The 18032-nt window shown below is 35.7% G+C and overlaps 1 protein-coding gene across 1 annotated transcript; it reads left to right on the forward strand.

Moving 5' to 3' along the window:
• Nucleotides 1-3985: 3985 nt before the first annotated feature.
• On the forward strand, nt 3986-17510 carry LOC139695154 (uncharacterized). The gene is made up of 7 exons (XM_071593807.1): nt 3986-4406; nt 5550-5616; nt 7606-7777; nt 10618-10760; nt 14310-14439; nt 15555-15773; nt 16540-17510. The coding sequence occupies exons 2-7, from the start codon at nt 5550-5552 to the stop codon at nt 17159-17161; spliced, it is 1353 nt and encodes a 450-aa protein (XP_071449908.1). The 5' UTR covers nt 3986-4406; the 3' UTR covers nt 17162-17510.
• Nucleotides 17511-18032: the final 522 nt, after the last annotated feature.

Raw genomic sequence — 18032 nt, forward strand, 5'->3', positions numbered from 1 at the left:
TACGTTCTTCATCCCGCTTAAAAGGTCTTGTTTCACATTCCTAAAGCACTTCGGTCCATATTTGAAGTCTCCACTAATCTTATCGTATCTGCCTTCAATTCTCTTCTTCTTGTGAATGTTTCTTTACTTTTTTCTATTTCCCTTACTTTCCCCTAATGTGCCTTTTATTACGACCAATTTCCTCTAAAATACCTCCAAAATACGTGAACTGCCCCACCTGTACTAGTTATTTTCTTCCTACTTTAAAGTTGGACTTAACTTCCCTGAAGTTACTTATTCTAAGTTCGGAGTGAAGTTTATTCTCACATATAAAACCCAATCTTCAGGTTGATTACTAGGATGGTGGCGGCAAGATTATTTTGTCATGAAATCTCACACTGAGAATCTTAAAATGAATCAGAATAGCTAATTATTTACTCTAACCAAGACGACTTCATCGAGACATTCGGTTGACATTGAAGCCAATACCTTTTAAGACGCTGTTTGGAACTGAGGTCTAATAATAATAATAATAATTTATCAATCAAATCAAAATGTTAAACATCCTAAATGCCGTCAAGTTAGAGCATCACAGGAAATAAAAAATCAAGGTACAAAGACACTAAAAAAATATTTGCACTTTTACACTTACGTAGTACTTCAGCTTACATCGGCATTTGATTGCAAATTCTTGCATGTGGCCTTTGGCCACCTTTACACGAAAGTTAGGCAAAAGAAAATGCGAATGAATCCAGCTGACCCAGCTCTCAGGTAAGCACAGGACACATGTTCGCGATTGCCTTCTGGGCATGCACCTTGTATTACACAATGGTTTATTTTGACTTAAGTTTAGGGTGTACGTCAAACTTATCTAAGAAGACTAAGTGGATGCGAAGCCGCAATTTTTCACCGTCATGGAGGACGGAGATCCTGAATGGAGAGTCTACGAATGGGTACGAAGAAACGTTGAAGTGGATTTTAACTTTGTGAGGCTCGGAAAAGTGAACGTCACGAAGGGTGGATTTCAGAGAAGGCTGATAATACTATAGGTAGACGTCACATAGATGCGTGTTTTAAAATAGCTGGGGTGCAGGAGCCCAGGTATCGGATTTTGGTAAGGGTAATGGTCAATTTTTTATCTCCAGGATTTTTAAAAAAATGTTTCCAAAAGTATTTTTCAAAAATTAATCTCTTATCTCATCGGTTTATTTATTGCATAAAGATTAAGAGATATTATTTTAGTGGGAGAGGCTCCTTTGTAACAACTTAAAGAGTCTGAACAGCCACCCATAGAGATTATAATCTGTTAAGCATTAGTCGGAGGAAAATACCATCGATCAGATAAGAATCAATAAATCTAAAATCCGACTTCCGAAACTTTCGCAGAATTTTGGAACTCTTAACACCCTCGAAGAAGGTTCGAGGAAGTTAATTAGATAGTAGAGAGTAAATAAATAAGTACTAGATTATTTTAATAAATTTAAAGTATTATTTTAATACTTATGGAAGCAGGTCCGGGAATATTTAGAATTGGCGAGGAAAGTAATGTTAATCGAAATGTGCTATGCTCTTGAGAATTTGTTTCCTTCCAACTTATTGAGCTTACAGAGCAATATATAGAATTTAACCCGCGGAAAACATACAACATTAAATCATAGACTCATTTTTTGTACGTTTCCTCAGGTCATACCTATTCCATTTAGCTATCTGCAAGAAAATTCTCGCTCTGCTCCTTTACAGGAGTAATGAGGAAAGTATGGAACGAAGAAAACGAAGAAAAGGAAAAAAAAGAATGAACGAAGAAAAGCACAAGAAAACAAAAGCAATTAGATTCTTGAGAAGTAAGAAAGCTAGGTTTAAACATCAGAATAGAAGTGAATAAAATGGGATACGTACGTGGTGTGGTTCACGTGTTTGGAGAGCAAATATTCGAGATAAAAATGGGCTTAGTAGAGGAGACATTCGTTGAAGAATCACTTTGGTGACAGAAGCATTTACAATGGAATAATTTTAGAGTGTAAAAATCATTTGCCCTGTCCGGGATTCGAACCCGTATCCCTCGATATCCGGCCGAGTGCTTTAACCAGTTAAGCTATCAAGGCGTCCTCTTTAAATCTGAAATTTTCGAGACATCGAGGGATCCGGGTTCGAATCCCGGTCAGGGCGAATGATTTTTACACTAATTTTAAAATTGTTGCCTTGAAATGCATATTAGCGGATGACTCCGTTCAAAGTTACAGTTTCGGCATCTCCCACAATTTCTTGGCATTAATCATTTACCTGTACAAGCTTATTGGTACACTTCAGAGCTATTAGAAATTATGACTCCTGTGACAATGCGTAAATAGGTCATTAGCAGTAGGTATTCTATCAGGTTTGGTTAGAGTTATATTGGATGCTGACACTACACGCTACCGTGCTCCTAAATCCTACCCAGCATGACGCAAAATATCCTAAAACCCCAGAAGTTATATTAAAATTACTCGTTCTTAGGCATTGCATACTTGCTAGCTACTTTGATTTCATCCAAAACCAATATTCTTTTCCTCCCTCTATATCATTTTCCCGGCATTCTCCCCCAATCACCTCCTTCAGCATCCCATTGCTTCTCAGTTGCTCCTGTAGCCACTCGTCCTTCTAACGCCTTCCAACAGTCGTCTCTTTTCCCCTGACATGGCTACAAATTCATTGCTTGTTTCCATTTTTGTTCATTTAATTTTTTCATTCTATACCACACCTACGTTTCCCAAGCCTCAAACGTACGCTAATGCTCGTCCTCTTACGAACCAACGACCATTTTTCTGAGTTTACAAAACTACTTTTCATGGTACATCTTCACATAAAGTTATCAAACCCTGACTATTTGTTAAAACTCGTCCACCTTACGCAATTCTTAATGTAATGTCTCTACTACTTTGCTCACTCTCCTCCAAAACTCTTCCCAAATATATGAACTGTACTACCTGTCCTAGTTCATGTATTCCCAGCCTTAATGTCTATCGTAGGTGAGTTCCTTACCAAACACTTTTAGGCCAGGTGTTATAATGTCTCCTTAAATCCAGTCGATAGTTACTATGAAATTTAAATAAACTTGGATATTACTTACAAAAAGTTTTGGCTGAAAACAGAATAAACTAAATTTTGACTAAACCAGAGGTTAAAGTAATCTTTCAGTTTTACGAGACATTATTTTAATTTCTCTGAGGTGCATATGTAAGCGTTGTTGTTTCCCGATTAAGCTCCCATTGCAACCGAATTATCGCGATCCAGTCGAGCGTTTGAGTGCACAAGGAATCTGACCATGACCGGGCATCCGGGGCCGGAACATAATATCGGCGCTTGGCAAGGCATGCACACACGATCATGCAAGCAATCCACACCCTCAACTTCGCATGTCTGTTGCATCGGATCGTTACTTTCACGTAAAGATTTTTTTTTACGGGACCGAAATTCGATCTGGCGAGGTGAGCCCACGGACGGAGAGGGACTAGACTACGACGACCGCACTGTCCACACGGACACAACTGGCATACGAAACGCATCACAGCATGTCGTATCTGTCTATTGTTGTCACCAGAGCGGGGAACAATTGGTTTCCTGTCAAAACGGAACCGAGGACGGAAAAGTTTTATTTCTTTTATAATGAGGATCCGAAGTGATTAATTCGCCAATCCCGAATTGTCAATTCAGAAATGGCATAACCTCGACACCTCTGCTTACTTCTGTCGAACTCCGTTCTTTGTCATCAATGTCCATCTCTTATTCTCCGTCAGAAAATAAATCTAAAAAAAGGCTCACCTTGCACTGCTTGAATTTCTGTGCGATAAAAGAGGAGATAAAAACGATGTATTTTTTTGTTCACGGATGCGCCACTTGCACTCTTTTTCAGCCGAGTGAAAGTTCTTTGTTTGCAAGACCAGCATAGCGTAAAATGCTTCCGCCATGAGAGAGGTGAGGTGCCATATTGCGCCTCAGCGGAGCGAACGGTCAGTGCCGACCAGCCAGTGGCCGCGTGAGGTTGTGGTGAGACCTCCTCCAGTACTTTTCTTCGCGGGGAAGTGTCCATTCTTTAATTTTCTTCCCGCGAGCCGCACTTACGGCAGTGTCAGAAAAGAAGGTCGACGTGAGTGCAACAGTTAACTATAGCTTAACCGGTCTAATTTTCCGAGATTCTTCTGTTAAAAAGAAGGGGACTGGTGGAAGGAACTTCGTTTTGTGTCAAAATCGAAAGCCAGAAATGAGTATGAAGTGTCAGTTCAGGTTTACAGTGGAGTGCAAGTCTCTCCTCGGAGTGATTTAGAAATTTTGATGGTGATCGTTGACAAGCATTGGCCAGTGTCAAAGTTGGATTTTAGTGTTAAGCACTTCATCGCCATCCATTCCTGATCCTCTTGGCTGTCATGAGTGTCTGGTGACATCCTGAAGACGTAAGAAAAAAATCATATGGTTGAGAATGAGCATAATTGAATTATTTCAATACGATGTCTTCAAATTGTGATACATTTTCAGTGGAAGTCGTATATTCTGTATTGAATTTGTCGGTTGTTTTCTGTTTACCGCTGTTGAAACCATTCGACGAAATCCCAGCCAAAATACATATCGATTACCTTTTTATAGCAGGCCTTTTTAACCTGTGGATTGTCTCTCCCCAAGGCTAGTTTGTGGAGACTCCGAGCTCTAAATTGCTGCTCTTAATGCCTTCTTTTTTTCGGCTAATTAGATATTTATAAAAATAACAAATTCATTCCCAAGGGCATTGCGAGGATATAGAGATTGAGACCCACTTTTTATAGCGATAATTACTTCCAAGAAATAGGTTTTAGCTGTACCTTAATGGTAATTGCCGTATCAAGCCCCAAAATAATTAATAACTGCGGCCCATTGATCAAAACAAAAAGTCTATTTGCAAGTCCTCTAAAATTAATTGTTCATTCATACAGCATAAAGATGGATTACATTCATTTTTTATCAGAAGGATCTTTATATGAGCATATCTCTGAGACTTATAAGTAGAATTCGTAGCTTTGGAAAACACGCGAGTACCTCATTTTTATCATTCTAATTTTATTCTAATTTGAGGGTTGTTTGCATTCACTCGATTCAAGGAATTTTTATTTGCTTAAGCCGATTCTTGATTTTTTTCCACGGGAACATGAAGGTTACAGTGTCTACTCGGCGATTTCCTATGATTTTGGCACCCTTGTTCAAACGATCACTAGGTTTATTGCTTTTGGCGCGGTCATACATGCAAGCCCAAATCCCACGAGTGAAGGAAGCTCTAATAAAATATGTGCCTACCTTAGACCTCCTTTTTCAATTGGTTTGCTTGATGTACTCTATAGAGATTAGTGCAAATGAAAGCAGTTTTAATTTTGGAAGGGGTAAAATGACAGGGTAATGCATGATTGGCATATGACCGAGGGATCCATATTTAATTACTTGGCACTGCCTTATTGCGTTAGTAATGCATATTCCATCCAGGCTGACTCGAATAGGTACATTGTGCTCCCAAATAAACGTTTGACATATAAGGAAAGAATGAAACAAACATGGTTTCCGGTAATTTTCAGATGGCGGGGCGTGTTCCAAAATCAGCGAGGCGTGAGTGGCTGATAGCGACGACGGCTGTTCTGCTCGGTGAGCAACAGTGTCTACCGTCAAAGGCTTGGAGCCATTGAGGCTAAGGAGGGAGCGCGAAGTTCGAACACAACGAAAAATTAGATGTGCTGGCTTTTTGTTCACTCCTCTCAAACCTTTGTTGATTTGGTCTTCTTCGCCCTTCGGAAAGATGTAAAACTGATATTATTTGCAAACTGCTATCATTCGAGTATGGAATAGCTTTCCCTATCAAAAGTTAATGCCATGAAAAAATATCAGTCAATTAATATCCATTCATTTTAAAATTTTTTAATAATTATTTACCTATCATTCATTCCATTGTTAATTTAGATAAGCCCCTAAATGTACTTTTAAATGTTAATTATAACGGTAAATTTTCAAATAAATTTGATGTTCAGAGTCAAAGAAAATATTATTTTTATTCTACTAATCGCAGAACCCTTGATGAAAATAAGTAGCAATGAAAAGCCATCACCACGTTAATTTGCAAGAAATTGGTAAAGGTGGAGTTTTTATAATTTTTTTATTCACGGAAAATACTGTTTGCCAAAAAATTCAATAGTAAAATGTTTACAATATGTTAATTATTACAATACAAGAACCTCTTCTTTGATATGTTCTTTTCTCCTGGACTCCTTGGCGAATGCATTGAAGCCATACATGAATGTGGTACAAACTTTCCATGTTCCAATGTATATAAAATTATAATTTCGCGTTTTGACATTTTCAAACCTATCTTAAATCAAATGAACAAAACTTGTAACTCAATGAGGTCAATAGTCAATAATGGGATTTTTTGCAAAAATATCGCTCTCTCGGGTAAAAAAAATCTGCAAACAAGCCTAATTAATTGTGATTTAATGGCTTTTAATTATCATTATCGAAATATAATTTCTGAAGTCATTCTTACAGCATGTTCTGATTAAAATTATGGTAGAAAGGAGTAATTACAAATTATAATAATGTTTTTGCCAATTCTAAACCTAGAGAAATACTGCCAGTTCATAATAATAATTTTCCTATCCTTCATGATGAAAGAAGACACTTTACTTTTCCACATAGAATTTTTTTATTGCATCCTAGGTTTTGTTGCAGCGTAACATCTTCAATAATCTTCATATTGTGATAAAACCATTCTACGATGTGTGTAAAAGCAAAGTGTCTTCTTTAATCATTAAGCATTTTCACCATGTTGCACCTGAAACTGTGTCATTTCCATTCCTTCATTGAAATAAGGAATTTATTAAAAATTCATAGCTTCGAACAGAAATAAATTGTATTTTTTCACATAAGGCATATCTTGAGTAAGGGTAGAATAAGTCTGAAATAAATTTGTTCAAAACTTGGACTTTTCTTCTCTGTAATGAATCTACATTTTATCATTCCAGCAGTGTTTTTCCCATTGCCCATGCTAAAATATACCCTGCGAACCTATTTGCAAATTTTAACCTAATAAACCTGATGAAATTTAATTCAGTCATTGCATTTTCTTGAAATTTTGAAAACATTCCATATGTGATGTGCCCAAACCACATGGTGAATATGGTTGCTTCCATACACCCAAATTGAGGACAAAGGTGATACCCAATGGCAGGAATTACTTTGACATCTTGGAAGCATAGACTTGTCACAAGTTTGTACCTGCGAACAAACTATAACTTAATTAATTATTGAATCCAAAGAGTTGGAATGGAATGCAAAGACAAATTTTCACTCCCATTAAGCTGGCCACATCTGTGCTACTTTAAAAAAAAGCACACTGTTCATCATAATAGATTGGTTAATATATCTTAATAGTTGGCTAAATGTTATCTCAGAAATAAACTATAGAAATACTGGAAACATAAGAAATTTAGAAATGAGAAATAAGAGGTACGTATTAGAAGATACTATCTTTATAAAAGACACTCTGATGTGTTATTCAGGAATTATAGTCTCACTACTAATTATAAGTATCCAATTGATAGAAAACTAATTCATTGCTGTCTTCATTTCATTCTTTGTTAGCTTTACCATCACCTGCTTACTTTGAAGAACTAAAAATGGAACACAGAGAAAGTGGCATGGGTTCATGCTCACCAGAGGAAACTAGGCATTGCACTATTTTAGCAGAACCACTTCTTAGGGATCCAGATTTAGTATTTCCAGACAACATGGCAGATATAGAGCGTGTATGCAGGTATGGACAAAAACAGTGATTGTGTTTATTGCTTCAAGGAAGAATTTTCAAAAGAATTACATCTATGAAAAATTAGACTGATACTGACCTAGGGGAATATATTTGCTGAAAAATGTTTTTTGACCAGTGTAGCTTTACATTTGCTGGAAATAATGAAACTGCTGTGATATACAAAAGCATTACCATTTTGGAAATTGAATGTGGTAGCCAGGATCATAATGTTGCCTTAAAAGTAGTTTTTTGCTACTCATGTTCGGTTAATTATCGTTCAATCCTAATTTTAATTTTCAGATTTTGTCAATACTATATATGTCAATAATATCTATAAATTTTTAACTCTATTAAAAGTGTGCAGTTATATTTATTTCTATATTAAATTATACTGATCTATAGGTCTCTCACTTATTTGGGTCTCGTGAATGAACTCTGTGAAGCAATAATAATTCTGAAATATTTGCAATGAGCATGCTCTCCGTAATATTGTTTGTTAAAACTAATGCATTTATTTCTCATGAGGCCTTGCTTACTTATTGCAAAGCCAAATTCAGAATTAATACTTTGGGAAAAGTGAGAGTGTATAGTGAGGGACCTTCAACATGAAATGAGAGTGTGCCATTGAGCTTTTAACAACTCTTTTTCATGTGTTCCATATATATAATTTCATTCATCATCCTTTTTACCATCCTTACAGTGTGTATTTAATGGCATTTTCATATCCTTTAAACTCTTTCTCCCTAGCTTATATCAACTCTCTTTCAATCATATTCCATTTTTTCCTTCTAGCAACTATTCTACTTTTAGGTAATTATAAATAGCATTATTCTCATCTTTCAATAATGTTGTCTGCTTGTAACCTATGCTGAGAGATGAGAATGCATGATAATGAGCTTGCTAATGGGAAAATCACTTGAAATGACATTTCTTCTTCAATAATCTTTCCTTGTATTTCTTCATCTCACACCTCTAAAGCCATTAGATTATCCATTCATCAGGATGATTTAATGCTCTGGAAATATTTCCTTTATCTTCCTACAACATCAAACTAAACTGTGCTTGTCTTGAGGTGGTCTGTTTGAAGGCCTTTAATTTAGAAGATATTCATGTTGCCTTAGTATATACGAATTTACAGATGAAAGATTTACAAATTCAAAAATATATCTTTGTGGAATTAATTGATTGCATCAGATTTCATGATTGATTTATAATAAGCACATTGCATTACATTTTTTAAATGAAATTTAAGGGCACCCAAGTCACCCTTAATAACAACCAAGAATTTTCCTTTGTTTCTTCTCACCTTCCTTTCACCCTACCTCACCTCACCATCTTTTGTTCCCTATTGCCTTAAGTTCACTGAAGCAACATATTTATGGCCTAAACATAAGTCTGTTGGTCTAATATTACTAAAACATTCTGCCTATGCATGTTTTCCCAGCAAAGTTCTTGTTTCTCTAACCATAGTGTGTTCCAAAGATAATGTTCATCAGATGAGGGAAAGTTAACTGCAAAAGTTAACTCAGTTTATTTAAATGAAACACCCCTACAATTTTTACTGGTTTGGATTAAAGTGAAGCCAATAAAATTATTTTCTAAGTTAAATCAGAATCAACATTTGATTGATTGTTCAGGTTAATTTAATCTAATTAATTTTACTCTTACAAAAATATCAAAAATGTTGCTCATTTCTCAAGGAAAAAGCTAAATCATAGTAGAACCTGATGTACAGTTACATTTTTCCATATAAGTTGAGCCTGCCCTGTATAACATAAATAGATACATTTTATGTGAAGATTTTCCTAATGAGTAAATGAATTCAGTTTTAAAGTTAATAGAAAAATTAATGGACAAGTTGAGAGGCAAAGAGCAATGGAATTAATTGATTGCATCAGATTTCATGATTGATTTATAATAAGCACATTGCATTACATTTTTTAAATGAAATTTAAGGGCACCCAAGTCACCCTTAATAACAACCAAGAATTTTCCTTTGTTTCTTCTCACCTTCCTTTCACCCTACCTCACCTCACCATCTTTTGTTCCCTATTGCCTTAAGTTCACTGAAGCAACATATTTATGGCCTAAACATAAGTCTGTTGGTCTAATATTACTAAAACATTCTGCCTATGCATGTTTTCCCAGCAAAGTTCTTGTTTCTCTAACCATAGTGTGTTCCAAAGATAATGTTCATCAGATGAGGGAAAGTTAACTGCAAAAGTTAACTCAGTTTATTTAAATGAAACACCCCTACAATTTTTACTGGTTTGGATTAAAGTGAAGCCAATAAAATTATTTTCTAAGTTAAATCAGAATCAACATTTGATTGATTGTTCAGGTTAATTTAATCTAATTAATTTTACTCTTACAAAAATATCAAAAATGTTGCTCATTTCTCAAGGAAAAAGCTAAATCATAGTAGAACCTGATGTACAGTTACATTTTTCCATATAAGTTGAGCCTGCCCTGTATAACATAAATAGATACATTTTATGTGAAGATTTTCCTAATGAGTAAATGAATTCAGTTTTAAAGTTAATAGAAAAATTAATGGACAAGTTGAGAGGCAATGCAAGAATTAACTCTTTAATTTAACTCATTAATGTTAAATGTTTTCTGAACCAAGTGTGATATATATATATGTAAAATAAAAGAGAAGCATATTCGTTATGGATGGTTAATCCATCATGAATGTCTGAACTCAGGGTAAAAATATTGGGTGGGGAATCACCCACCTTATTGCCTGTTTATTTCCAACATCAACTTAAAGGTGAAGGTACAGTGTTACCAAGGTATCCCAAGATGTTTCAATTTAGACTGGACTCTTATTCTCTACCATATTTTAGGACATGGAGGCAGCTGGTGGGGTGTGTGGGGTCCTACACTGGCCGCTGCTTTAGTCAAGATCGACGAGAGGCATTTCAGAAAGGAGCAGGAGGAGCATTGGCCTCTGTAAATGCCCTTTGCACGCAGTCTTTATATCAAAAAGGTTGGTAAATTTACACACAGAATGTTAAAAAGTAGTGTGGGAACATATACAATCATCATATTATTTAAATCTCCCATAATTTGAATGTTAATTCAACTGTTGCGAACAAATTGCACTGTTTCAGGCATGCTATGGTGGAATTGGAACATAATGACCAAATAGTAGCACTTTTTGGACTAGTCACAAATTTATAAATGACCAGATTTCTATGTATTAAAATCCTCCTCAGGTCACTCAGCTGAAGATCTTGTAGTACATTGAAACCTGATTGATTATATATTGTTATCTAGTGGAAAAAGTCTATTATTTGATCCTAAGCTAAAACAAACTTTCAAGACAGTTTCGATAAAGGAAAAATTATATTATTTTGAATGCTTTAGAAAAAATCCTTGGTTGAGGCTTTGTCCACTCATCATCATTATAGGTCATCTGCCACAGTTGGAAGGTCCATGGAGACCTCTTCTCTACTATGTTTACCTTTCCTGCACCTTCCTCTTCATTTCCTCAAACCTATCACCCTCTTCCACATCGTCTGCCATTTTGACCCTCCTCTGCCTTCTCTTGCCCCATCTGTCTGCTAGACTACACATTATTAGAAGTTCTGTTGAACAAATGGGGAATTAGAAATGAGTATCCCAAAACCAGCATTGACAAGCACCTTGGAGTGAATTGGGGTATCTGGATAAAAACCCTGGGTGTCTAAATGAAGGGGTGTGTGAAGTACCCTGCTTTTGGCCTTTTTGGCCACCAGATTTTTATGATAAATTGCTGGAAGTATAGGGCAGGAAAACGATTGTATATTACAGTCTTCAACACCCCACTACCGATCATTATGCTTTGCATCCATTTTTCCTGCCTCCCTATGATTTCTCCCAACAATCCTCTCTCCTTGTCTGCCATTTGTAACACTTCCTCATTTGTTTTCCTTTCATCCATTTCACCTTCTCCATCCTTCTCCACACCCATATTTCAAAAGCCTCCAATCTTCATCTATCCTCCTGCTTCAGTGACCGCGTTTCCGTGCTGTACATGACTATGCTCCATATCAAAGTTTTGATGAGTCTTTTCTTAATATCCTTACTCAATGTCCCTGTCATCAATTCTATCCTCGTTGCGAAAGCTTCTTTTTCTAATGCAATTCTTCTCCTTGAGTCCCTAATACTTTGACCATTTTGGTCCAAAACACTCCCAAGATATGTAAACTGTTCTACCTGCTCTAGTTTTTGCCCTCCAATTTTAATGTTTAGCTTAGCCTTTTTATTTTTAGAAAATCGCATAACCTTTGTTTTATTAATATTGATTCTCATTCCATACCTGTCACACTGAATTTCCAATTCACTCAGCAATGCTTGCAACCCCTTGGCTGACTGAAAAACTAAAGCTTGGTCATCAGCAAACCTAACTGACTTTAAGAATTCCCCTCCGACTTTCATTCCTTCCTCCAGTTCTTCCCATGCCTCTTTAATCATTTCCTCTGCATACAGGTTGAACAGCAACGGTGATAATGGGCAACCCTGCCTTACACCTCTTCCTAACACTGCCCATCCGAACTCCCCGTTCCCCACTCGCGCCTGAGCAGTCTGAGACATGTACAGGTCGCGGATTAGTCTCCTTTCCCTCCAATCTATGCCTATTTTCTGCAGAATACTCATTAGTTTTTCCCAGTCCACTCTATCAAACGATTTTTTGAAGTCTAGGAAACAGGCAAATACATCCTGGTTGTATTCTATATTCCTCTTGAATAATAATCTCATTACTGCAATGGCATCACGGGTACCTCTCCCCTTTCTAAACCCAAACTGATCATCCCCTATGTAATCATTTACCCTACTCTATATCCTTTTGTGGCTGATTCTGAAAACCACTTTGTTTCTGCTATATTCAAGGTTTTTTTTGAGGATTTGAGGTCAAGATTTGATCGTGTGGTAGCCTAACGGATGAAAATGTGGCTATTTGTTGGCAGGATCTGGGTTAAAATTTACCTCTTGTAGGTACTCCTTAAGTGTTATACTTAGCTGTGTGATTTTATGAGAACTAAATCTACCTGATAGACTGCAGGTGGTATTGGAAAAGCATTAATCCATCCTCATTTTTATGAGTCGATTTTAGATGGCATAGGATTTAGAGAGTACTTTCTACTCATGTAAAACCAAACTTTGGGTTGAAAATTTGTTTTATTTGATGTCATGTTTTATTTGATTACTAGTTTTACAATTTTTTAATAATTGCAGGAACACTGGTCACTTGTTTCATGTTCTGCTGCTATGTGTTAATAACAATGGGCTTCAAGTACTCAACAAATGGGGCAGGGCTATTGAAATAAGTTTGGGAGGGCAAGTGGGATGGTTTTTCTTCCCACCCCCAGCCTTTTAAGTCCAACCCCATCAATATTACTGTGAAATGCTGACTTTCAACATTAATTTAATGGGTGTAAGTTGCCTTGTCCTAGTCAGTGTATTGATGATGATCACATTATCTCTCTAATCTTACAATTTTGCATACCTATAAGAGGAAAACTTTTGGTTTTCTCATCCAGAAACTGAAAAATCTTCCTAATCCTTGAAAATCTAAGGCTTTCATCTCATCCTCCACTGCACTGAAGTTCAGAGTCTCTGTAAGGTTAACTGAGTGAAATAAACTAATTATTTTTTAGTCTATCAGCTATATTCCTTTCCAAAGGCATAAAAAACAACAATACACCACCCCCTTCTCTCATTTGTCATCAGATCTACTCCCAAATCACAGCTCTTCCCTCCCGCACAAGTCACTTTATATGTTCTTGCCTTACACATACTGTTGTTAGGACGTTTAAGGAAAAGGTGTAAGTTGGAGAACATAAACTAGAATAGGAAGGAGAATTCATCTGTATAGGAAGTCTTTTTGACAAAATGGTTAAAGTATTTAGGATGTCAGAAGAAAAATTGGGTTACATAAAGAATCCTTTCAAATGAGTAGGGAGTCCATGACATGCACCTTAAGGAAAGATTTAAATAAGAGTTTAGTAAGAACTTTGTTATGAAGTATAGTTTAATTGAATCTGAAACTTGGTACTTAGGGAAAGAGTTTAGGCAAAGATTGGAGGATATTGTCTTGCAGATATGGAGAAGAACAATTCAATTAACCAAAAGGGAGAAAATGAAGAAATTGTAGACATTGTAAGGAAAGAGAGAAGGTTGTTTGGAGATATTGGATAAAGGCAGGGGATACTGATAAACAAAGGCATAGAGTGAAGAATGTTGAGAAAGTGAAATAGGCTTTGGCCCAAATCCTACTTGTAGCATTGGGCCCACAGTTATCAATCTTACATCTAATTTCTTTGATTCGTTTCTGAATCCTTCTGACATTACTAAAGATAATTATTTTCTAATACAATTCATAATAATGTTTACTAACACCAACTTTCCATCTGTCTAAAAGAGATTTAGACTAGGGATGATATTTGTTGAAAGTCAAGCAGGAGTGGGCTCAGTTTTGAAATCCTATAATTTTCAATGCTGTGCATTCACACAATCTGCACATTATGAAACCTTATTTCTATGAACTTTTCAGAGTACCTTGGTCATGCTCCTTGTATCAAGGCCACATTGACGCTTAAAGATCACTGTGGCATGTACTATGAAAGAATGGTTGCTAACACAGAGGTGTCTCCACATTCATCTGACAAGGCTAGCATGTGTTGGTAAGTTTTTAGATTATTTTAATTCTAAATTATGTACCATTAAAGCTGAAACTATGGTGACTAACCTGCAATGAATATGTTCTTCAAATATCTCAAATAAGCTGAATGTTTGGGCCCAAGAAACATGGAAGAAAATCATTCAATAAAGCTTTTATCATATTTACGAATCAGTAGAATTCTAACCCATTAAGGCAGGTATAACATTTGAGTTAGAAAGGTTTTCAGGAAGACTGTTGTAAGTTTGGATTTGTTTAACACTGATTAGCACCAACGGAAACTGTTATTCCTTTTCTATTTTAAATTCCTCTTTATGTGGAGAGTTGTATTTTTAAATGTAAAATCATAATTGAAATTATATTTAGTTAGGCCTTTCATGTTTTTAATATTTGCAAAGATTTCCAAGGTCATTGTCTCAACCTGTGTGATATAGATAACAGCATATCCTCAAAAAATCATATGGTCCCCCTCTGATGTCACCTAAATAGGGTAAACTAATATGATTTCAAATCAAAGTTGGATCAAAAAGAGTTCTTGATATGTACAATTTCAAGCTTTCACTATTTGGCTAGATTATTATGAGACATCTATTTGTATCATCTCATAATAGGAATTCACTCTTCACTTTCAACTCTTTTTCTAGTTGCTGAAAAAGAAAATACTTTGCTCTTCCACATAAATTCTATTGCGCACATCCTACATTTAGACTTACAAAGTCATCATCAGAGGATAAACATATGTGGAAGAAGAAAGTATTTTCTTTTTCAGTATGAATCGCTTCCACAAAGTAATGCCTCCAACCATCCAATTCTTTTTCTAGTTCTAAAATGATACTGTATCTTTCAATTGTACTACAAAATGTAAACCATTAAGGACAGCATTTTTGGCCATCTAGAGAACTAAATTTTTTCCCTTTTCATAAATCAAAAGAAAAATCAGGATTTAAAGAAAAACGTGAGCTGCATGGCTGGATGGAGTGACCTACAATTATTTCTTGTTGCTTTGTTTTATAAACACTCCTCATCACTTTAAAGAACTGTAAAGTGAAGTTATCTAACATATATGTAATCTAAGATATATAATGTAACCAAATAATCATTAACTATCACATTTTTCAGTGCACATCACATGTTTAGAGAATGTGTTGTCCGAGAGGCCAAGCAAAATTGTGATCTTCCAGATGATGAACTAAAGAGGCTGACTACGTCTAAAGGTCATAGATGGACCAAGGACACAGGGAGGCCAGTTGCAGATGAATCAAGAACTGCATCTCAGTTCGCACAGCAAGTGCTTGACCAAGCCCTCAGCTTCATAATGGATCAGTGCCGTCAATACATGTGAGTGAATTTGGATTGTGGTTACATATGTAATTTTTGTTTTGCTATTGTGAATAGAGGTTTCACCAGTGTGAAGTGATAATGAGCTTTAGGGTACAGAGTATGATGATGCTTGGACTTTTATAAACATAGCTATATATGTGTTGTACAAACTTTATGGAAAACAATGCCATGGACATAGAAAGCCTAGAAAACCCTAATGTTGTATACCTTAAAATCCTAATATTGAAAAAGAGAGAGAGCCACATAAATATAAATATCTTCTTTAATCAAACCAATACAATTTACTTTTCTAAACCATAGAGGAGATTTTCACTGTTTTATATGTTGCTTATAATTTGCTTGACTTGATTCATTTCTCATCTCCTCTACATCTTTCTTGCAAAACTTTTGAGCTTAGTAAAACAACATTTTGTCTTTCTTAATTCAGTATAATAGATCTCCAATGAAACAAATACATTAATAAAAGACAAAAATACCATCTTACTAAGGAAAATATTTTTAATTAACTGTATCACCAAAACTGGGTGTGGACATAAACATTTATATTGTAGACTGGCAATACATCATCTTTACTTGTACAATGAGCCCTTAGAGGCCTTTTAATGTTGACAATGGCCTCCATTTTTGCTTAATATAACTCAAACATTTTCCTTAGCAAGACAATATTTTTGTCTTTTACTAATAATCTATTTGTTTCAGTGGTGATTATATGTATATATAAACAAAAATATCCTATTGATATTATTACAATCTCTTGATATAGTTTGAACTCCAATGACTGCCTTGAACATCGGGGAATGACTGAACATGATGCGGCCAAAATGAATATAACCACTGAGCCTCTCCAACCACCAACTGCACCTTCTGTAAGCAGTGGTGCCCCACCAGGAACAACAAAGTCTTCTGATGAGTATGACTCCTGGCCACAGGATCGGGAAGGACAGAACTATGCAGATAAGGGAACTGAGGGGAAAGGTCTTGATCCTGGAAGAGATGATGTGGTGAAAGTTGTCAGTGGGCCAAAATTCACGACAGTGAGGGAGAAAAGTGTTGGGCGAAGTAGGTCAGAAATGGGTGTCGGAAGATCACTGGGACCACGAGCTTTCTCCGAGGGGACAAGTGATCCTTCAGCGTGGTCCAGTGCTTCTTGGGGGGATGAAGGGAGGAAGACTGGTGAAATGACCACAATAAGGTCTGCTACCCCAAGCAGGAAACAGCAAACCACTACAGAGCCCTGGTATCCCAGTTATTACTATGGGAACACCTTAGAAGGTGCAAATCAGCAGGGTTTGTCAAGTGGTGTGTCTATCAGTATTACTTCCAATGCTCTCATACCAATTGCTATATGTTTAATGAGTTTATCATATGTTTCTATAAATGCTTAGTTTTTTCTGTGTCCATTGAAAATTCATTAATAGCAAGACTATGATTCATGTTGGGGCAGAAGGGCTAACAATCAAGAACTATCAGTGCACTGTTTTATGTGTAGTGTTAGAATATGAACTATGACAAAATGTATTTAAGTTTTTAATCATTGTATAAAATGAAAAAAATAGTTAAATTGTAAGATTTTCAATTGCTTATGAAATTTAAAAACCCCTCCTGCAGCCTAGTACATGCAATATGCTACAGTGGAATTGTTACTTTCAGTTTTAAATTATACGGAGGGTATAATTATTTATTTCAAACCATTTAAAATAAACTTTGCAAAAAATATTAATGCATATGAAAATTATATTTATTTAAACAAAAGTAGCGTTATGAATGATTTCCTTAGAGCAGATAAGTCAGTTACCAACACTGTTTTTATACCTGTGATATGGGTGACTTATCTCCAAATGAATTGGCATGATGGAATTTAAATGAAATGTCAAACTATTTATTAGTGAATTTTTAATCTAAAATACTCAATAAATAAGCATGTTTAAAAAAATAAGGAATGTATTTGATGATACAGAGGCATGTAAACATTAGGTATGTATTTTTGTTCATATTAATGAAAGGGTTTGCATTGAGCAGGAAATGTAGAAAAGATTATTTACAATGCAGCAAATTCTAGTTTATCCTATCCTCTGAAAATGAGATTTTTTAAATGTTCCTAATATGCAAACACACTGTTCATATTTTAATTTTGGTTATAATCACTAATATTGCTCATTTGATGGGTAAGTAACACATATTGAACATAGTATAAATGGCTGAACTCAGTTTGGCCAAAAGAATTTGATAAAATTGCTGCAAAGCATTTTTATTTGG

The sequence above is a fragment of the Hetaerina americana genome, unplaced genomic scaffold (genome assembly GCF_022747635.1).
Source record: "Hetaerina americana unplaced genomic scaffold, ioHetAmer1.1.p SCAF_6, whole genome shotgun sequence".
Taxonomy (NCBI): Eukaryota; Metazoa; Arthropoda; class Insecta; order Odonata; family Calopterygidae; genus Hetaerina; species Hetaerina americana.

Bases quoted from the DNA above. Each gene is read 5' to 3' on its own strand.
- LOC139695154 (XM_071593807.1), top strand. From the start codon at position 5,550: ATGGCGGGGCGTGTTCCAAAATCAGCGAGGCGTGAGTGGCTGATAGCG. The intron at 5,617-7,605 runs GTGAGCAACAGT...ATTCTTTGTTAG, and splicing joins GACGACGGCTGTTCTGCTCG to CTTTACCATCACCTGCTTAC. The intron at 7,778-10,617 runs GTATGGACAAAA...ACCATATTTTAG, and splicing joins GATATAGAGCGTGTATGCAG to GACATGGAGGCAGCTGGTGG.